The sequence below is a fragment of the Python bivittatus genome, unplaced genomic scaffold, assembly GCF_059951505.1.
Source record: "Python bivittatus isolate LINGU-HERP-01145 unplaced genomic scaffold, Pbiv_v1 ctg000610_np1212, whole genome shotgun sequence".
Taxonomy (NCBI): domain Eukaryota; kingdom Metazoa; phylum Chordata; class Lepidosauria; order Squamata; family Pythonidae; genus Python; species Python bivittatus.
Genome location: NW_028277088.1, coordinates 48735900 through 48759315, shown reverse-complemented (window position 1 = coordinate 48759315; position 23416 = coordinate 48735900). Strand labels below are relative to the sequence as shown.

The following is a 23416-nucleotide window of genomic DNA, read 5'->3' as shown; positions in this document are numbered from 1 at the left end:
TTATGGTTTACATGTGCCAAATGAAGTTCCTAAGGTATTCCTTCATCCATTGATGGTGCAGAACTAGTCCTTTAATGGCCACCATATGGAAGCTTTTGATTTACTGCAATGAAATTAAAGTGGGGCAGATACTAACAAAATAGAGACAAAACAGGTGGTATCATGATCTGGGGAAAGAGGGAATGATTTAAAAGATCTACTAAAATATTCTAATTTAATTATTTTTGTATCAATTTTTTATTGTTTTAATTTTTCATTTTTTTTCCTTTGCAAAATCCTTCATGGTGTATATGATAACATTTTTCTACTACTATTACTTTCCTTATTACAGGTAGTCCTCGTTTAACAACCACTCATTCAGCGACCATTCAAACTTACAACGGTGCTGAACAAGAGGGACTTTTGACTGGTCATCATCACACCAATGATGTGTTTTATGTACTTGTGTCAGATACAATAACTCAAGTCCATAATCACATTGTTTATACAATAATATCAATGTCAATGTGGTTTGCTATGGACCCCCATTACTGGCCTGTGTCTCCTGAGACAGAGAGTTGTCTTCACACACTTTAAATGGTATCAGAGTATCAGCTTCTGCCTCCTCAGAGTGTTTTCAGAACATGAAAAAGTTGAATTAGGACTAACATCACTTAGATAAGATGTGAAAAGACAAGAAGAACACCACGAAGTTTGGGAAAGTACATTCCAGGTAGATAGAAATGAATGGATGATGTGAAGCAGCAGAAGAGGAACTTAAATGATAGGATTAGCAAAGCAACAAGAAAGAGATTCAGTACAAGCGCTGCTGTTCTTACCAACAATAGAAAAATACGCCTACTTATTCCTCTTAACCACCAACAATTCTATTAAGAAAACAAAACAGCATTTTCCTAATGTAAACATCCTTCATATAGTTAGGATGAGGTGCAGGATAAAAAGGAGGCACAAGAGAATGTAAGAGCAACTGGCACATGAACTCCAAATTGGCCCTTGTCTCTCTTACCCATCTCAGATTATGCTGGTTGGAATTGCAGGTTTGAAATTGGTTCCATAACCTAAGAATCTTTTTAAAAAAGACCTGAACAGACAACTGCAGATCTTAAAGACCTTTGTGAGTAATGTGAGAATGCAAATACAGTATTATCATGCTATGCATATTGATGACAAAGAAATAACCTTGTTGGAGCTTCCAAATTTATTGCAGTGGATAATCTCACTCACGTCCTCATTATTATCCACTTCCTTAAGTCAGCCGCTCTAACAGGTTGGGCTAAATGTGATTGGTGTAAAAAGCCAGTGTCTCCAAAACATATTAGTTTGATTTCTGCTCTGTGGAAAAATAACCCTGATCTAAAGCTCTGTTAAATTTGTTTTAGGCACCTGTTGCTTTACCCTTTTGTTTCATGACCCCCATCTTAAGCTTCACTTCCCTTGAAACTGATAGGTGAGAGTTAGGTATTTCAAACAGAAAACTCAAAGTCTGCAGATACACCTAAAATAATTGTGAGGTCACAGTCATTATGATAACTATGAGATATATCTCTTCTCTTTTCTATTATTTTATACATCAACCTATGTCTGTATACCTTTCTATTTCTATCGACCCCCCACATATCCCCATCAAAAAGAAAGAATAAAAACACAACTGATTGGGTCTTCTGTCTAAGACTGCAAACTAAATAGAGTCCCTTTCAATTTACTGCAAACAAGCTTTCTACATGGTGGCTTTGTACAAAAGAAAAAATGCATATTAATTAAAAGTGGCATTAGTTAAGTAACTATTCTGTTCGTAAGGAACTACACTTTTTATTCGATCTCAGAACCTCTCAACATACAGAAGGTCTTCACAATGATACAGGTTCAATAAAGAATAAGGAGTGGGAGTGGGGGTGGGGGTGGAGAAAAAGTCCTGTACATCTTGAAAAGACAAACAGGCACCCAATACTATTGGAAGTGTTTGGCAGGAATCTCCAATGACCTTGGGTGGAAGAAGGGTAGGAACAGATTATTCCAGTACAACCCAATGATATATTGGAATAATCTGATACCCCAGTGATATCCCAATCCATGAAGTACTGCAGCTATGTCCTGAATAATACACAAAAAGCTAGCTAAACTCTTATTGGCTCACTTGAAGATGGGAGTGGGAGAAGGAGTTCTTTTTTGCTAGATTGCTGCCTGCAGAATGTAGAGAAATTCTCCTTCCAGGACTATCAGAATTATGCTGAAGAAAATAATTCATAGCATTCTATGCAAATTCATAACATTCCATTCAAAGAGGCAGCTGGTCGGTCATCTACCCAGGGAACATGAGTCAGCATGCTCTACCAAGGACTGGCTAATTTGACCACGTCCTCAGGGCATTTTTACACTGTGTCCATTTGGCTAAAAACATCAATTAAAAAAATAATAGAAGCATGGTTTTGAATGTACTACAACTTGTTAAGAAATCAAATAGTCCAGTGAAGTGACCGTGAGGCACAATTTCACATGTACCTGGAAGACTTTATTTCCAAACTTGCACGCTTTTGTTTCCTCGGGCGACACATATGAGATGCACTCCTTGCAGCACTCTTCTCTGGCTTTGATGCAGCCTCCAGGAGGGGAACATTTTTTCTTACACACCACAGTGGAATCCTGCATGGAAAGAAAGACAAACGAGACTGCAGACAAGTGACAAAGTTATTCCCTCAGTTAGGATTCCGTTAGTTAAAACTGAATATATTTAGTGATTGCCAGTTTATATTACCACATAATGGCTTAGCCAGCACATTACACAGGCACCTTAAATGAAACAACACTGTTTGGAATATTTTCCTACTATCTTACCTGCACAGATCTGACCTCCTTTAATTCATATCCACAGTCAGATTCTTACACTATTGTTTGTATGCTCACTATGCCTTGTACTTGTCCAAACCCTCAGCGCTAGATGGGTGTCCTGAAATGAATGGAGTCACTGCAGGACTTCCTTTTCAAAATCATCTTTTGTATTTCTCAGGGCCCTTCAGTGGCATTAATGCTTCCCAGGGCTGGCTTCAGGATTTTAGAGGCCCAGGGGCATTCTCAGCCAGCCTGAAGCTGGAGGATACCACTAACATTTGCAGTTGCTTCTTACAAAATGAGGACAACTTCACCACCAGAGCAAAGCTTCTTGGCTACTCTTGGGACCAGCAAATGCCTGAAATGCTACCCTCTGGGAATTGACTTTAGTGGCTCTCTTTCAACCAACAACAATCTCTAGTGTGGATCTTGCAGTTGATTTGAAAGGTCCATAATCATCTTTCTGAGGGCTGACTTATACATGAGGGCAAGGGCTAGGTCGGGCAAGGTCAAAAGCAAAGGGCCTGAGAGTAGAGGGATCCATCACAATAACAATGTAAACAGTTCTCCTGCTGAAAAGCAAATGGTTCTTGGCCTGTTACGACGCATGGTTCAGAGAAAGACACAGAAGGTTTTAATCTTGGGTCTGCTCTCTCTGTATGGCTTGAGTCTTCGAGTTTGCAGTTTTGATTTTCTTCGTACTAATGGTGCTTCTAGTAGCTGAAATAAAAACTACCTTATCAAAATCTGTGTCCTTGAATCCCTGCCTGTGAGCCTTTTAGTTCCAATGTTAGCCTGGAAGAAACCTGGCAATGGATAACACCTTGTAAACTTATCTGCATTTTCTAGGTATATGTGATGGAATGGAATTATGAAGGCCAGACTCAGGGAGAAAAACGTTTTCTTTCATCTCCTGAGGTGAGAAGGAGAGATAAGAGGATGAGACTGGCACCTCCCTGAGGAATTCACAATGTTGTGGCTGGCATTACTTGGGAACTGGGGTTTCAGTCTGGGAAAATTGATGTCAGGTCTAGCCCAAGGAACTCCAAGAGACCATGTAAATTCAGTCCAGCAATGTTTATTAGCTACAACCTCTAGCAAGAATCTTCCCAGACTGAAACCCCAGTTCCCAAGTAATGCCAGCCACAACATTGTGAATTCCTCAGGGAGGTGCCAGTCTCATCCTCTTATCTCTCCTTCTCGCCTCAGGAGATGAAAGAAAATGTTTTTCTCCCTGAGTCTGACCTTCATAATTCCATTCCATCACAGTATATCTCAAAACCAGACAAAACGTCTGCACGATATTTGCCGCTAATGTTTTAGATGGAGAATAGGTTAGCCAAGTACCAAAATAGGTAATTGAACTTTATTTTTAAATTCTTCCTGTCAAGAGCTATATAAATGTTTGTTTATAATAAATATAAATAGAAGTATAAATATAAATATAAATATATGCCCTTGCACACATGCACAGATCCCTTGGCTGTCTAGGTTAAACTTTAGGGCAGGTCCACAATTTCTAATCTACCAAGCTAAAAAAAAAAACACTTATATTTTTCCTAACTAGAGAGCCAGTTTGGTTTAGTGGTTAAGGCACTGGGCTAGAAACCAGAAGACCATGAGTTCTAGTCCTGCCTTACACACAAAGCCAGCTGGATAATCTTGGGCCAGTCACTCTCTCTCAGCCCTAGGAAGAAGGCAACGGCAAACCACTTCCGAAATCTTGCCAAGAAAACTGCAGGGCCTAGTCCAGACAGTCACCAGGAGTCAACAATGACTCAAAGACACACACACACACAACATTTTTTTTTAACTACTCAGGACTCCAGAACTACCAAATGGCACTTCACTAATCTGGCACACCAATAGTTACTTAGTTGGCTCTTTAGCTTGGAAGTTATGCAGACTTTCTTCTGGAGCATTTATGATTGACAGAGAACCAGACTAAGAGCAATTTGGCTTCTGCCAACACAGCTGTTTCTGCTGACTGCCAAACAAGGGGCTGGCCCCATCTCTGCAAAATGGGACAACTGTCTATCTCTGCAGGCAGGGCACATTCAGGCTGCACAGGCTTCCACAACTGCCCAGAGTGGTTGTTGGCCTGCCTCTGAAGACAGGAACAGGTACAGGCAAGTTCTAGAACTTTTGGCTCCAATACACACAGCACTTTTAAACAGGATACAAAGATCCATTCAGAAATAACGCATGTTTCCAAGGATTCAATTCTTAAACTTACCTATCCGCACCGACTTATGAAAAGTAACTGTCATGTTACAAAAGTCAACGGCAGCAAGTTCAGTAGCCTCAAACTATATCAGTGTTGCACCATAAAAAAGGTATCATGGAAAATGGATTATTAATGACTCACCCTGCATGTACACTTAGTACAGTTGTCATACATAAAGGAAGCTCCATTGTCATAAACATCACTATGAAATAGGCAACTTCCGAATGGGAGATCAAACACTTTCCTCTGCCCTAGATATAAATAAGAGAAAGAGAATGTAGTTAAAAGGAAACTGCACTGTAGCAAAATCAACACTCAACTGCAACCTATTAAACCTGTGTAAGTCAGTTTTATTCTATTTCTAAACAGGGTGTAAAAAAAATAAAAATAAAAGTAGCAACCGCAATGTCTTATAGAAAAGGAGGGAACTATCAATAACATCTATGGATCTGTTACACAATGCATGCTTAGCAGAATTCTAAAGCAGATTATTAATAACAATTATTGATTCAAATCACATATCCACTGAGCCTACTACCTTTTATTTTAAACTACCTTTTACCTGCTACCAATGGCATTCCATGGTATTACGTAAAGATATTTTCCTAATCCTTCTACTTGAGCTCATTAAACAGGCAAGACATAGATTTAAAACCTATTTCTATGCTAGTTTCCTTCTATGTGGCACCTTTCAGGTGTGTTGGTACTTTAGGGTTAAGAAGTCTCAGGCTGCGGAAGGTAAAGTTACTATATCTCAACTGCAAAATTCTGACCCCCAGAGGACAGCAAAGACTAAATTCTTTGTTTACCATCAAGTGGTTGTCCAGATTTTTACAGCCCAGATACAGTAGCCTTAGCAGAGTGAAAAGTAAGTTTTTGGTTTTTTTTAATTGGGCATTCAAGAAGTTGCACACCCACCAAAATTTGGAAGGCACCAAAATGGAAAAGCCTGCTTTAAATTGTTTACTCTCCATATTCATTTAGTTTCATCACTATTTCTGACAATCATTGACATTTAGTATTGAAACAGCAGCCATCTTCAACTTGACGCCCTTCCAGTTATTCTCAAAGTCATTGTCGCAGCACATCGGTGGTGGGGGGAGGCACTGGATTAGGGAGGCTTCTTGAAAGCAATGTTACTTTCATTATGCATCTTGGAGAAGTTAATGTGAATTGGTGACCTGTCCGAAGGGACAGTATTGCTTCAGCTAGATGTCAAGTAATATGTCAAGTAATCACATACAGTACTAAGCAAACTTAAGTGGCTGATACTTCTGTGGATTATGCAACTGCACTGTCTAATATACACTTATGTAAATGGACACTATGCATAGTCTGTCAGTGGAGTCATATAATTCCAACATGAGTGGTTATTTTAATCATAATCTTTGTGGTAGGTGTTTTGTTCTAGTATTGTTATAAGACATGGCACAGCCAGCCAGCCAGCCAGCCACGGGTTGTCTTCTAGCAGAAGTACTACTGTGGTAGTGCAAGTGTGGTAAATCAGGAAGCCACTGAGAGGGGCTACATTTACTTGTCAGCTCAGAACCTGCTCTCCAAAGATGATTTCCAGATTTCACCCTCTTCCCACTGCCTTACAAAGCCACGGTCTGCATTTGCTGTTCTATCGTAATGGGAAATAAAATGGACTATTATCTGAATAAGTTTCTCAGGAAGCGCAGGCCACCATCCTCAGATTCTGAAGGAAAGCATAGTCTGAGGTAGTGATATATGAATCCTCCAACTTTGTTTTGCAGCCTGTTTGGCAAGGCAGGTTTTCAGTATTTTTCCTAATTCCAAAATGCATAGAAAAATGCACCAAGTAGCCAAGGAATATCTTCCAGCTTCATTTAACCTTTGAATATGATCGTATGGTAATATGATCATTCAGAAAGTGCAGAAAGCCACACAAAGCCAATTTGTAAAGAGCCAGATCTCCTGAAAGCAGACTGAGCTTGTTAACATTTAACCAAAGCTAGAAGAGGTTCTTCAACCATCTTGCATGTTTAATGAAAAGAAAGGCCTATCTTCCAGTCCTGCTGCAGATTGTTTCTTAAATAGAAGAACAAATATTTACCAAACATTACTTGTGGCTAGTGTTTGTTCCACATGAATTTCCACTCAGGGTGAAACCTCTAAATCTGCTCCCAGAGAAATTCAAGGCATAATTCTACGTTCCTAGTTTGAGGAAGAATATAAGTATCTTCCACAATAGATGAAAGGGTATATGAAGGAGGTATATGAACATGGTAGCCTTCTTCTCGGTAAAGTGATTTAATCCCATCTGAAAAAGTGCTAAATTGGCAACTGTCATTACATCTGTAACAATGAATCTGTATATTAATTGCGTATTCTGTGGAGAAACACATCCATGTTTTTATGGTGGACCCAATTATCTGAGCCAACTTCTAATAAAAGCCATTTCTAAGGAAAGGGCATGCATTTAGCTCTCTGGTTTCTTACAAGGAGAAAAAGAAAGAGAAAAGGGAAGAAAGTAGCAGAATTTGAGTGGTGGGGAGGATGATGCTGGAGGATTCTTGAGAAGGCAACGTGTAAATGCATGAAAGATTGAGGGGGAAGGTTTCAGAATCTGTGGCTTCCATGAATGCAGGCAGACTCTAAACAATTAAGGAGCCAAACAGATTAGACTATATATTTAGAATTAATAACATATTTGAAGTGTGTTCACTGACATCTCAGAGCTCATCAGGAGTAAAAGAGCAAAGGACTGCACATTCCCAATACTAAAGAGAATGAGACCAAGCTTGCTTGTGCCAAATTTAGCAGGTGACACAAGATAATTCCTTACATGCTAGTTACTTCCATGAGCAAACAAGCATATTCTCATAGGCCAATATTAGAATAGTGACTTCCCAGAGCTGGAGTATAATGTATACTGAACAGTGTGTCTTTATCAAATCTCTTCTGCTGGTGAACAAGCTCTGGGGTTTCCCCCTGCATTTATAAAGTTGATTCTTAGAAAAGCACACAACTTTAAAATGATTCAGGACATCCTGCAAAATAATATCCTTGATGTAAAGTTTGGTGTTATAAAGTAGTAATCACCAAGTGATGATGTGCTCCAGCCCAGAAGATAATTCAGTGCAACTTTTATGGCCTCCCAGCCAAGTCTAGTGGGATATGAAAAATCCCAGTCAACACCAAGACTGTCCTATCAAAATTAGTTCAAGATGTTCAGAAATCCCATATGGGGTAACACATCTTTAGAAGTGCTGTACATTGTGTGAAGGCTCATACGGTAAGGCTATGAACAAAAAAACATGTTACCTAGTTTATTTGCTACCAAAGGTTCTTCCTATCCCATATCTTCCCCCAAACCAGTTATATAGTTCCATTTCCCATTTAGACTAGCCGAATATCTAGAAAGAACCTAGGTACCACCCCAAACTTTTGTGTTGCAGAATTCATGAGATATTCCTTGCATAATGGCAAGGGATGCTGTCAGACTGCTGATGGGACACCGTATCATCAACAAAGACAGGGATGCTTGTGTGTGTGCGTGTGTCAATAAAGTCAAGATGGTGGCTACAACCATGTGATCAAAGCCCTGAACTTTTTTTACATGCAACATGCATGCAACCCACATAAAAAAAAGCAGAGCCGTGATTGTGTAATTGCAGCTGCCATTTTTACTTTGATCCCCCCCTCTCTGCATATGCCCCTAAACAAAATCCCACCATACAGAACAAAAACCACCATATTTTTCCACAAGAGTTTGCATTGCAGTAAGCACATATGTGTAGAGGGGTGTGTGCATTTGTGTTTATATATGCATGTTGCAAGTTCTTGAGGTGGGATACAGTGGCCTGGTTCATAAGTAATACTAAGCCATAAATCATGCTTTTAAAATTACTATGGCTGAATTCACACACTGCATTAAGGCAAAACCAAACAAAATGCATTCTGGGCTTAGCAGTTGTCTGAAAGTTAAGGTATTTGGAAGGTATTTAGTGCTATGAATTTGAATTCATAGCACTAAATATTTCATGCCACAAACTGGGTTGGAGCAAAGGTGGTCTGATAACCTAGCCTGTTAGATGAGGTAGAACCACTGGAAGTGTTGATTATTTACCTCCAGTGCTCTGAAAAAACATCTATAAAGATATTAATAGTCCGATTTTGGGAAAACATTACCATGTTTTTAAAATATATATAAATCCATTTCAGAATCGTGTCCATACCACAAAAAAAGTTTAATGGCAAAAACACTCTTCTCATTTTGGACAAAAAATAGTACACAGATGGAATCAAAATTTCTCTAAAAGTTACAGTGTGTCCCTTATACAAAACATAATCAGGATCTAAGCTTATTTCTTATAAATAAAAATGGAAAATAAATTAGGACTGTATAGTGATCCAGATTCAATCTCTAAAAAGTGGTTCAGAGCATGTGGGAGTATGAACATAGCTATAAAAGCAGAAAGCATTTTTAGAGATTCATTTGAAACAGAGCACAGCTGTGTTAATATAAATTATTCTTCATTATTATAACAATTATGCAATATATTATTTTGAATAATTGTAATCCACATTTCACAGAATTAACCTGTTCACCTTTTTGCTTTAACAACACAGTACAATCTGGTGAATTAGCGACATGTTTCCCAAGATATTATGAATTGTGGGAAATATAACAACACAGTACAATCTGGTGAATTAGCGACATGTTTCCCAAGATATTATGAATTGTGGGAAATATACATTGCAAATGCAATATTCCTATGAAAGTAACCACTCACCTACACATTTTGGGCAACACTGTCCAGAAGGAGTGTGACTGAGATGTTGGGGACATGAAAGAATGGGGCACACTTCCTGTATACAGTGTTTCCTTCCACCCTAAAAAAAAACAAAAACCAAGGATATTTAGAGAACAGTCACATGCTACGGTGTCAGTAGACTGATTCAATATTTCTCCATATACACATTAATAGTTAAGAAAATAACATAGAATTCAGTTGCATGATGCACAGGTTTCCAGGGTTATATAGAAACCAAATTCAGGTAATCCAAATTCTGTACTAAGTAGTAACAGTTTCTAAATGTTAAAATATCCTTTACAAGTTTTTCACATCTTGAAGATAATATTTAATAACACAGACAGATAACATTTAATAACACAGTGGCAAAATATATTACCAAATTGTGGAAAAGGCTGATCAGTTTGGTTAGCTGTTGGAAGCTCCTTATTTCCATAGCATGAAATTCTTGGGATATTAAAATCCCATGTAATTACGGCACTGGTCCTCTTTTGGAATAACAATTTTTTTTGTGGTTGCATCCAGCTGCAGCAATTTTTGTGTGTGCTGTCCATCAGCTAGTAATTTAGATCAAAAGGAAGCCACTGAATTACAACCATTCTTCTCCACAAATGGCAAACATGTTGAAACATGTGATGCCACAGGTTAAAGCAATACGGCTGTTTGTCATCTATTCTAGTTTCCAAGAGTTGTGCTGCCAGAGAACACAAGAATAAATTTCAGCTGAGTGCATTTTAATGATATCAGAGGATGTCTTCTTAGTAAAGCAACTGTGTTAAACCTGTAACACGGCAATCTGATTTTATTCAATGAATAAACTTTTATTTATTTTAACTCAGTAAGGGGAATGTTTTAATCCACAAATTACACTGAATTGGGCTTCCCATGAATTGGGCTTCCTGAGTTTTAGATTTAGAAACAAACTAAACGCATGTATATCAGGCAAACCATGATGGCAGCTGCATATGTGTTTTCTCTGCCTTATAAATATATGCCATAGCAGCCCCATTGGTTGCATCAACCATAATTGTGGTTTCTTATCCCACACACCAAGCCATGGTTAACATAAACCATGGAATATAAACCCACTTTCAGTCATGGTTATGGCTTCTGTTTGCTGGCTGGTCAGAAACTATTTGAGCTTGTGGTGCTCCAATTTTTCTTGGTGGGTTATGTGAATCAAGTCTTTCCCTTACAAAGAAAATCAGGAATTTAAGGTTTCACCCTATACTTACATGAGACAGGGTTTAACACTGGGACTCATGCTTGATAATAAGAGTCCTGATCAGTTAAAGTGGAGCAACATGATTATGTGAACATTCATGATAGCTGGAGCTGCAAGGTAGACAGTCTCTTCTTGAGGAAAGCCCTCTTCCCACATCCTGGCTCCTTGGCTCTCTTCCATCCCACCAATGAAGTCAACATGCCATGGCACTTCACCACATCACTGCACTTGTTAAAACCGAACAACTTTCCCTCTCCAACAGTATCTATAAGGGAGGGCAGAGGCAAATGATGGAATGTATGCCTCACCACAAACTATTATCTGGTGTACTTGCAGTCAATGTCAAGAAACAATTACAAAAGCCTGAAATTTATGCTGTGATGCACACGTTGTCCTTTTTCATCATCACAGTTTGCACCAGATCCTATGTCAAGGTATCAAAATGCCTAGCCATCATTTCCAATGCTTTTTTACAATGAGTAGGTTTTCCCTTTTGTTCCTGCAAACCCCACCCCATCACGCACACCCAATGAAGCAGTGAGAAAGACGGAGGTCAGAATGCTGGCTAGAAACCTATCTCTGTATTGTCCTTTTGGCCAGCCAGAGGGAATGCTGATTGGGAGTACTGTTGTGAAGTCAACAACAGTAACGATATTCATGGGGCAGTGCAAAAATGTTTCTGAGAGATGCCTGTGCTCTCAGTGTTACATGAATAAGCAACAAATTCAGGTGTGCCACCCTCCCCACTCCTATGTAGCCACAAAGAGTCCAAAGCCAGACCAACTGTGATTAGTCCTGCCATGTTTCCTAAGAAAGACTAATCATACTATACCTGGATTTGGACATAATCACTAATGGCTAATTGAAAACTGAAGTAACTTCCACTTTCCTCTTCACAGGCATGCAAGAGGGAAAAGGAGAGGGGAGCCAGGGAAACTGAGTCTTGCATAATGTTTGTATTATATCCAAATATAAGGAGCAACCAAACCGCATTTTGATGGGAACAATTTAAGAAAGGAAACAGAGACATTGACTGAAGTTTCATCATAGCACACTGAAGTTGAGGACATGAATAATGGAAAGGAAAATAAGAAGGGGGAAGAAAGCAAACCAGATGTGATCTTGTAGCTTTTGTAACCAATATGCAATACAGCACAAATATTACAATTCAGTATGTAGAACAAAGTAACCAGAACATAAAAATAGGAGAATAATAACAGGAAGGATCATTCTTATTATTTGGAGTAGCATGTGTGAGGAATACTGAACAGATGATTTCATACATTCGTAATTAGCTACTATAATAGAGATCTTTCTAAACCAGCCTGGAAATTTTACTGTGAGCAGCAGCCTTGCAAAAAAGCCTACCAGCCTTAGTCTCCAGAAGTTGAACTAGACGACCAGCTACACACCCCTGTGTTACAGAGCAATCCTAAATGAGGAAGAATACATGTTGAATAATCCACCATTTCAGGATAAAAAGAATATTGACACTTTTGAACGTTGGTGTTAGAGAAGACTTCTGAGAATCCCATGGACAGCCAAGAAAACAAATAAATAGATCATTGAACAAATCAACCCAGAATTCTCACTTGAGGTATAAATTACCAGGCTCAAATTATCCTACTCTGGACACATTAGGTGAAGACCTAGCTCTCTGGACAAGGCTCTGATGCTGAGAAAAGGATGACCAGCAGCAAGGTGAATGGACTAAGTTACAATGGCAATAGGTGCACCAATGGAAGACCTGAAAGACCAGGTTAGGACAGATCATCCTGGAGAAAATTGATCTATGTAGTCGCTAAGTGTCAACACCAATTTGATGGCACATAATGAATCAACCAATGTACCATTTCCATAGCTCTGCCTGCTTACTCTGACCACAGCCAAAGGGTTGGGGTAGAAAAGGCAGCTGGGTGGCTTTATTTTTTTTTTCCTCCAGTTAGAGAGCAAATCATTTCACTGCATGTTGTAAACCCTTGATAGACAGGTTAATCTTTTTTAATCAGGGAGGGAGACTAGGATGAGTGGAGGCTGGCTGGCTCCCTACTGCAAATTTGGTTTCAGGTCTCACTTTCTAATCCACAGTTGTAAGAACTAGGCTGCCAATTTGTCTGCTGTCTAATCAAGGAAACCAGGGAATTTGCATGCTGGCAGGCATTCCTGAGAATGGGTATTTAATCTAATATTCCAATATGCCATAAATGTCTTTCTGGGAAAGGCAAGGTGGGTGGGTGGGTGGGTTGGTGGGACAGACGGAGGCTGGATCTTTTGACTGCAGTTGTTCAGATGACTGATTTTAAACAGGACTTGGAAATACTGCTGAGCTGCCTAAGTAGCTGCAGAAAAACAAATCTCCAGATGTAGTCATCATACTACCCAAAGTATGTAGTTTTATGGCCATAGATTAATGCATGATTGGTCATGGAGATTGGGAATTACAGAAGTTGTAGTCCAACACATCTGCAGGGGCACCATACTGAACTACTGGATAGAAACCCCAGGCATTTCCCCCATTAGCAAATGCTTCCATTGTAGGGTTGTTCTCACTGCTGTGGAAATATTCTCTTAATGAACTACTACTAACTCTACTAGGCTGTTCATGTACACACAAGTACGTGCAACAGACACTTTCCTCTTAAAGAAGTTTTGCAATCCATTCTTATCACGGATGTTATCTTCAGAAATACAGGATTTCACACCTTCCACTTCCATCAGCACAGTTATTAAAGGCTGCCTTGGCCATAAATCCTATTTGTTTTTTGAAATATAGAGACACAGGAGTCTGGAAATATTATAACTATCTCAGCAACAAACTCTCAGTAGAAGTTTGAGAACAAGCATGGGAACTTTGTGCAAACCAGTGCATATCTGCAAAATCAGAATCTTCACACCTTTTTTTAACCAATCAACATTCAAACAGTAACCTAAGTGCAGTATCGGTTCTGCATCCACTATTATAATCCGTGTGCATAATCTGTGTCTTTAAGATCCAAATCCCATACAGGATTATAAAACCAGTTACCCTAAACCACTGGCTTCTGGAGTCAGTAAGCACTTGTTATGTAATGTATGTGGGTTTGAAGTCTTCTTATAAGATCATGGACCTCCGCTTCTGCCACAATTTGTTAGCTTTTATTGTTCCATGGGGACTCTAAGTTCTTTTTATAGTAATAAAGGTGTCTACATGGATCATAACACTCCATTAACAAAAGCCAATCTATACTGGAGAGATGGGGAGCGGAACAACTCCAAATAGAGACTGGGAACAACTCACTGCCAATCTTTAAAGAGGCTTTCACAGCCAAGGTTGAGTTAAAGATCATGTATTTTGGCAGATAGTGCTCCTCGGCAGTGCTTGATTATATTTCCTCCTCTGCTTCCTCTCCTCCTTGTTCCAGAGAATTACAGTAAAAGCAATCCAATACTCTTTCATACTGGCTAGCATTGTGTGTTGGTGTGGAGGCTGGATGGGAGTCAAGGTTTTTACGCAGAATTAATACATTGTTGGCTAAGGCAGTACTTTGAAAAGCTGAAGACTAAATGTCTTCATTTTATACTTTACTACAAATAAATATAATTTATCTGTAGTAAAGTATATGGGTTGTCCTGGAAATCACAGGCTTGTACATGAAGAACTGTCAGCCTGCCACTTTTAACTGCCTCCCATCAACCTGTAGGACAGAGTTTGGTGTAAGCTGCAGCACAAGGTAGCTCTAAAAGGAAGTCAGTTAACCTGTGATCAGCTGGTGTCCAAGTTCCCTACCCAACCCTCCTCCAAGGAATCTTGAGTGAGTTTGATTTTATCTTCTGAAGACAGCTTCTCTTTCATCTCCCAAAGTTCCTCTGAAAACTAGAGTGCCCTCCGGGATCTGAACACACAGAGTCCAAAATGGGCACAATCTGATCCCAGGCCATCATTGTCCCCCGCATTTCAGGCAGTGACTAAAGTCTCAGTCAAACCATGCAATGGACCTAAGGACAACTGCAAGTTTTTTTTTGAAACTCAACAAGGACCATCAGGTTTCTGGGTTGGGCCAGTCAAACAGGTCTTTCCATGCTGTTGCATCTGGAAGTCACAGAGAAATCCAAGGCTAACAGGCAGTGATCCAGTTATGAGACGGGACTGATGGTAATGTCCCCCAACTCCAGGTCATGTTGCAACTGCCTTGAAACAAAACCAGATCTAATGTGTGAACTCCATTGTGAGCTGGACCCTTGATAACCTGGATTCCATCCATGGCTGCCATGATGGCCATGAACAATTGAACTGCCTCTGTGGAGAGCATCCTTGGTAGCCACTAGAGTTGTTAGATAATAACAGCCAATTCCACCACCATGCACAAAACCCAGATGGGCACATTTCCAAATAGGGAACCCACCTTCTGTGCCCAACCAGGTTGCAGTAATACTTACCAGGTCAGCCCTTCATACCTAATGAAATCATGGATGAGGCAGGCCTTATTACAAACCAACCCTGCAGCAGCAACCAGATGCCAAGTGCACTGAAGCTCTGAAGACCAGGCATTGGGATAAAGCACAGTGGGGTGGAATATGGCATTGGTGTTAGAGCTGTCCATCCCGTCTTCCACCATATCTCACCTTGCCCGTACATCTAGAGCAGATAGTCTAGGTAATATATCTACAGCTGGGATTCGCAACTTTTTCAGCATGCAGATGGTTTCATATAATATTGCCAAGTTTTAAGAACCTCATCCAAAGTTCTTATGAGATCTCTTGTGAAAGAGTAAACCTCTCATGAGATGTTCAAGCTCCCACACAAAGTCACAAGAGATTTTAGCATTCTCACCCAACAATGCCATAAACTTGTAAGATTAAGCAGCCTCATGAGATTTGTTCTCAATTGTAAAGAAATTGATATCAACATAGTATATAACAAAATTGTCCCAAAAGTAAAGCTGATTATTTTCTATCAATTCTTCTCCATTTCCTGCTTTAACTTTAAAGTCCCCAAATGAATATTAGGTTCCATATCCAAAAGTGAACAAGACTGATCCAGGCAAGTTTAGCTGCACTTCATTCCCACTGACAGCACCCTAAGCTAGCCATTCTTAAGTGCACCTTACTTAGTTTGGCTGTAACCCAGAATAGGTAAGCTTTACTGTATTTGCTTTTATTTACTCCTTGCAATTCCCACTGCCTGCATTCTGTTGCTTTGTTGCTTGGTTCTCCTCACCCTTTTCTTTCAGTCAAAACCAAAGTTAATAAACTCCTAGGATCAGAGAGCACATTTACCATTGGTTTAGGCTGGGAAATACTAAGTATTCTAGAGCAGTGTTTCTCAACCTTGGCAACTTTAGGATATGTGGACTTCAATTCCCAGAATTTTGGGAGTTGAAGTCCACATATCTTAAAGTTGCTAAGGTTGAGAAACACTGCTCTAGAGGATTCCTCCCCCTGTCTCTTGTTTTTCAGCAAGTGATAACCTGAGAACTTAAAGGGAACATAAATAGCAAAATCTACCTTCTTTTTATTTTCTTAGGATAGAAAAAAAGTGTTGTGAATTCATCCCTTAGAGAAAGGCTAGAAAGTTGGGAAGGAGGAAACACCCATTTCCTCAAATCAATGAACACTCACCCAAAAGAAACCAATTTCCCTCTTCTTCTCCAAGCATATGTTCCAGAGCACAGTATTTTCAGCTGTATAAACGGGCAGACTTTATCAACCAGCTTTACACTAATTCTAATCTGGCAATGTCAGCCCATCTTTTAACAATATGCAAAGATGTCATCCGAAATTGTTTTAGAAGTGCAGCATAGCTGCATGGCCAAATTGTAACTATAAGCCACTGGTTAACTGCTGAAATACCTTCCACTCACAATGACAAAATAATAGCTGCTGCTATGCAAAAGGCAGGTTCAGTGTTGGAGCCAAGTGCCATGTTTATTTAGATATGTGCTTCACTGCTCTTCTAAGTGGAGGCTGATGACAGATGTGTTTTTAAGGAAAAAATATTAACTCTAGGGATGTCAGCATCTGTTCTTTTTCAGCCAAGCCTTACAAAATCACACCTCATTTTTCAACTCTAAAGAGCTGCATTTTTCCTACAGAAAATCTAAAAATGCTGGTGTAAATTACCAATACGGATGCCTGACAGTTTTATTATAATGCCACTGAGTCACTGTGCTTGATATTGCAGGTCTATATACAAATGTGGGTGGATTACTGCAAGGCAGCTGTGTCTTCACATGGCCTACAGAGTCAAGTTTTTGTTTTTCTTCTACAAAGTTTCCACCTGTGTTTTCATACTCATAAGACAGCATGGAAAACATTTTAATTCAACCAAAACTTTTTAATTAATCATATTTTTTTCAGGTCATTAAATGGACTTTCTATTAAGCCACAGTGCCTTCTGTGAAACTCTGTAGATGAAGAGGGATAAGGCTACACAATTAAAGTTTTTCAATTCACTTTGTTTGTCCCTTTGAACTTCTTGCTTATTTTGCCTTTAAATATTTACTTCTCCTTCCTCCATTTCTAGACCAATGGATTAAACATAAGCATTAACTTCATCACAGACATACTATTTCAGTCAAAGGGATATTGGCGGGAAGATGGTTTTATCACTTTGGGTTGATCCATTTCTTGATGTACATCAAAGAACAACACTGCAAAGTGACATTTTAAGTGAATATGAGTTTTCCTTTCATGGTGAGACATATGAGGAATTCCAAAAGAAGCCCAAAGACTCAAATGGCCTTCACATACTTAAATTGTCACCAGACTTGCCTACCACAAAATTTGAGCAACTATCTTCAGTCACCAAACACCTAAGTGATCTTGAGAGTTCCAATCAGGCAAGTAACATTTCCTTGTGAGATTCTGCATATCCCTCCTTGCCTTGCATAATGGTTTCTACAGGGTTCATTTTTATTCTGGCACACCTTATAGAAATTGTTCCACCCCATAATATTCTCATTAAATCAAGAAAGCTCTTAAGCATTTTTGCTGGTAGGTGGTTTTTCTTCCTTCTTCCAAGCTGTAATGAAAGCTCATAAAGTCTATTTTTTAAAAAAGAAAAAAGAAAACTAACTGCAAAAAAACCACTAGATCAGCACAATGAAACCTTGTTAAAATATATCCTCTAATAGAAAATGTTGTAATGCAAGGAATTCTCATAAAGACTCTCGAGATGTTTCCAATGTATTCCACAGGCCTGTTTAGGCTTTGCTTAACAGGTGCCTCTCTAATGAAATGAAACTACAGCTACTTCCCTTCATCAATTTCTCCCAACCACTGATGTTGCCAAATTAGATGATACAAGTGAAAAGGGGAGGGTGGAGAGAAATTGTTCTCATATATTAAGTTACCAATAAAATGTTCACCCTTCTCATTCTCTACAAATTATATCCTGCATGCATTAGGATTCCAATTCTTAGAAATAAGTCTTTTCCTGAAAACAAATCTCTTAAATTATACATCGTGTAGCAGTTGTCTAGCTATGCTTGAGCCCAAAGAAGCATTTAAGAAATTGGAGTTCATCATATAGTAAGGAATTACTAAAACACCTGCCACAAGATTCACGGGGTATTAAAGGTTTCAATAGGTACCCAGTAAGGGCCTGTGAGGGATTGTGCAAAAGGAAGAACATCCACTGAGATTTCGCCATGCCTCGACAAAGTCCATAGAGCATAGCACTTCCTAAACAACTTGGAGCTACAGTCATCTCATGAGGAACAGATGAAAGTGAACCATTACTTCAAATCTCTGAGCAGTTTCTTCTTCAATTGTAGAGCCTGCCTTCTCTCATTGGATCACAGTATCTCTAAGAGGACAAAGGCTTCTATCAGAATTAGACAACACTAATTATTAATACAAAAACATCAACTTAGGCCAGGTCAGATTTCTGACCATCTCACTTTGATTGCCAGTGGCTTTTCAAGAGCTTTCACATTACATTCCTTTTTAACTTAAGATGCAAGGGAATGAATATGGCAAAATCTGACTCTAATCATTCTCCTCAAAGTTTTCTTTGAATGAGAATATGCAAAATCTTTTGGAACTGAAACAAAAGTACATTTATTTCAACTTAATACACAAAATTACGTGTTAAATTATAGTTTTTCTTCTGCATGGAATAATAATAAGCCATTATACGAACCTATTGGATGCAGATCCACAATTTTGCATGTGTCATATGAAATGTTTTAGATTATAATAATGTAGGATAGCATAAGAAATTATGTTATATGAGTAGGTATTAGCCATTTCTTTATCAGGTAGCCTTCAGTTCTCAAACTGGCTCTTCGCTTGATTTCAAAAGGTCTTCAAAAGAATAAAAGGCTAACATGCGAACGATGGGGGAAACTCTTTTTTCTGTAACCAGGAAAGTAACAACTAAGAAAAGGGAATCATGGAATGGATGTTGCAGGAGGATACTTTTGGAAAAAGAAATGAAAAAGAACTCCCACAGCAGGTGGCTTCATGTCTAAACACAACCGACTAGATGCTCAAGTGATCAAAAGTACAAGTGGTCCTCATTTAAAGATCACTCATTCAGTAACCATTCAAACTTATGACTGTGGTGAATGAGTGGTAGTTATGATTGGTCCTCTTATTTATGTCGGTCACAGCAACCCCACGGTCACGTGATCACCATCTGCAACCTTCTTTGCCGGCTTCTGACAAGCAAAGTCAATGGGAAAGTCAGCAGAAGGTTGAAATGGCAACCTTGTGACATCCTCACTTAACAACCTGCAGTGATACACTTAACAACTGCCATCAGGAGTGCTGGAATTTCCATCACTAAGTGACATGGTCACATGGCATCGTGTTTTATGACTGCATTGCTTAGTGACAGAAATTCCAGTCCCAATTACCATCATTAAGTGGGAACTACCTGTAATGTCATCTAGCCAAGAGTAGAACAAGCTGTATGGATCCTCTTCATTACAGCTATAATCAGTGAATATACGTATATTCCCCCCCACCTTCCTTTCCATTTTCAAGATTTCTTGTGACTGCTTCATGTTTCTAGCTGGAGTATCTTTTTTAAATAAAATATTTTAATTAGCGCACATATCAGAACTATTCTTCACTTTGGCTAGTATTTATATCATAGACTATGAATATCAGGCATCAATTAAATATTCTTCCTGCCAGATCAGCAACTTCCAAGTACTTTGTACAAGAATTTAAGTAGCAAATATGCCAAGGCAATCTTCAGAAATATTGTTTTCCTGGCACTGAAATAATCCAAATCTTGGAGTCTACAGTGAGATTAGTAAAGGCGGATGAGCTGTGCAACGGAGTTGTATGAAAATGTTGAGTATGACCCAGATATGTTGAGGTCATGCTGGACAATGGGGAGAACAAAACCGATCAGGCTAATCTGATCATGTGGATGGAATATACATTTCAGAACGTACTTCTACAGTGTGCAGATATTCTCAAGCAGAAAATCTTGTAAAATGTTATATGAAGAAAGACAGTTTGAAAACTTTGCAAAATTATGACTATACTGTTAACTATTCTATTCAATATCAGAAACTCCAATTATTTTTTTAAACATGTCATATATGTTCTTCTTGATGTTCTTGTTGTTGGGGTGGTTAAATTCATATCCCAACTTTTCTCCAGCAGTTCAAGATAGCTTATCTGGTGGACTGCCTTCATTTTTTCTCCACAGTAAAGCTGAGTTAGGCTGGACAGAGAGAAAGTGACTGGCCACATGTTATCCAGTGAGCTCCCCAGTCCAAGTACAACACTTCAACTATTGTTTAACCAAATTAACTTAAGTCTGTCAGGACATTTTTCATGTAAGGCTGAACTACACGTAGCCAAAGAAAGGTAATTCTTAACTCCACGTTTCTGCTCAAAACTATTTATTTTTTTCTTTTAGAAAACAAACATATAATCCAAGGAGGACTTCTGTGCAAATACTCCAAATAAAATTGAATATTATAAACATCTGGTATTCTTTTTAAAAGGCCATCTAGTTCTTTCCCTTCATTAGCTGTCACAACAGTTATTTAAGAGTCAACTTGCTTCGAGGTGAGGAGATTCAGCTTTCAAAAATACTTTTTCCTCCTGTGCTCTTGCTATTCTTACTATATTCTTTTAGTGCTCTTGTTGCTTCAGAGCTTTCAAGTAAATCACATTGTGACAATCATTTGGAAACTGAGATATAAATATTTAAAATAATGAAAAAAATATTTTAATCTGTTTGCTTCTCGCAGACCAGCCATCAGAACTGATTGCATTGGGCTCCACAGTTTATCTTCCTACCACTTCTCTTTGTGTATTTTTCTCATCCATACAATGTTAGACACTTAAAAGCTTAAAAGAATGAAGCCAGACCCTCTAAATTCCTTGAGGCAGGCAAAATTCTGGGGTCTGTTATCATCATCATTATAATATAGCAAACTGGTATCCCAAAAATATCTTACAGAATTGTCTAGGATGTGTATAGTACAAAATAACCTGCAGGTGTTGATTCAAGCCAGTCTTCAGTTATGTCCTATTTCATTTTAATAAATGGCTACCATTTTATGACAGATTTCACAACATGCTCTCAACATTCCAATGTTTCTCCCAGTCCCAGTAAGGTTGCCTTTCCCTTCTCTAAAGCTTTTGAGAGCTAGTATGATACAGCTGATCCAACTCTGGATGGAGGAGATGAGATTGCAATCTCTGCTCAGCTGTAATGCTTGTGAGGAGGGTCATAAATCACTACCTCCCAGCCTAACCTACCTCATAGAGTTCTGCAAACAGAAAATGGTGACAAGGGCAATCCTACTTAGGTCTTGGTGAGTTCTTTGGAAAATAGACAAGAAAGAAAGTGGCAGACAGATTTTCCAAGAAAGAATGAACTGCACCTGACAAGAAACAGAGCCAAGTGTGAACAACATACAAAGGAAAAGCTGCAGGTCAGATTTGGAAGACCTGTAGATACATGGAGATCATGCTGGAAGTGATGTAACAATTAAGCATCTCCAGTTTTCCCAAGAGCACTGGAAATGCATCATTACAAGTGACATCAGACAGTAGTCTAGGTTCGGTCTTCTTTCCCAGCCTTTGAACATTTAAACGGCAAAACAAGATTCACTCCCTCTTTAAGCTTATGAGCTTTTGTGAAACACAGCAGCACTAAAACACACAGCCACGTGTGTGATTCATGGTCAGCAGCTCACTGCATCCCAAGGGGGCCTAAGTTCCTTTTCTTGTTGCTTTTCATAAAGCCCTGGAAAGGAGTAAGGACAAATCCCGTAACATCCTTACCAATTTTTTAAAAAATAAATATTAAAATCATTAAGTATGCGTGGCAACAACCTCCCCCCCAGAAAAGAAGCATTAGATTTTGATCTCATGCATGATTATTATGAAACAATACTGCAATATGAAAAAGTGGCAGGCTACCTAGTACAGTGGAGCGGGAATTCTTCAGAACAAACACATAGGGTATTGTCCCTCCCTCTTCTGATTTCTTCTCAACTCACTTTAGATTTAAGCAAGGAAAAATGAAGGACTCAAGGTTCATATCCTGTACCTGCAATTTGATCACTTTGTTCCCCAAACTAGAAAAAGAACAAGGATGCCTTATTGCTTCATATTGTTCATACAACATGAAATATGTTTGTTTTAGATGGTTGCATGGATTTCAGTCGAGATGGTCCAAAGATCCCACTTTGGGATCTCTTTTCTATGTCCTACTATTAATCAAACAAGATTCAAATTGAATTTTGAGAGAACTGGACACTGATTTTTTAGTACTGCAGAAAAGTAGCTTTATTATTGTTGTTAAATTATTTAATTTATTTTTAGTTATTAGCCATTCCCTGGTAACTTTTAACATTTCACTTTGGCACACCCCCCCCCCCCCACCCATTCCCTTGAGAACCAAGTAGTTTCCCATGGAATCCACTAGGTGGTGCAAGAAAACAACAAGGTTACAGACCAGATCCGTTTATTAACCACTACTCTAAAACAGACTTCATACAGGTGTTGTTGCTAAATCACATTCCAAAAATAAAATACAACAATATAGCAAAACTCCAATGCAGCTCAACAGCCTGTCTGTTCAACATGATGATGTGATTAACAGAATATCACATTTCTTCTCATCTCAGATATGTTCTCTCATATCTCAGTTTATGCAGTCAGCACTGTTAATATGTGCTGATTTCTGAAATTATTTAAGTGACATCTATATGCTATAAAAATTGAGATGGTTTTAAAGATGTGTTTTTGTGTTTTCTGCAATCCAAATTTGTGACAATTATTATCATATCAACAGTTCCAACAGCTGTGCCTCTCACAGCGACGGTAGATGCTGCTTTTCTATAGTTCAAGTTTGCAACAAAGGGTAGTTGCAGAAGATGTTCACCTCTCTCCCAT

At 38.8% G+C, this 23416-nt stretch overlaps 1 protein-coding gene across 2 annotated transcripts in view; it reads right to left on the bottom strand.

The window, feature by feature from the left end:
* Nucleotides 1-23416, bottom strand: part of BMPER (BMP binding endothelial regulator) — a 170946-nt gene that overhangs the window by 80504 nt on the left and 67026 nt on the right. For both annotated transcript variants that reach the window (XM_007426348.3, XM_088149970.1), the window contains 3 exons: nucleotides 9814-9913; nucleotides 5195-5304; nucleotides 2500-2640 (listed from right to left, as the gene is read on the bottom strand). In XM_007426348.3, the coding sequence (XP_007426410.2) occupies nucleotides 2500-2640; nucleotides 5195-5304; nucleotides 9814-9913 (351 nt within the window). The remainder of the gene's footprint in view (nucleotides 1-2499; nucleotides 2641-5194; nucleotides 5305-9813; nucleotides 9914-23416) is intronic.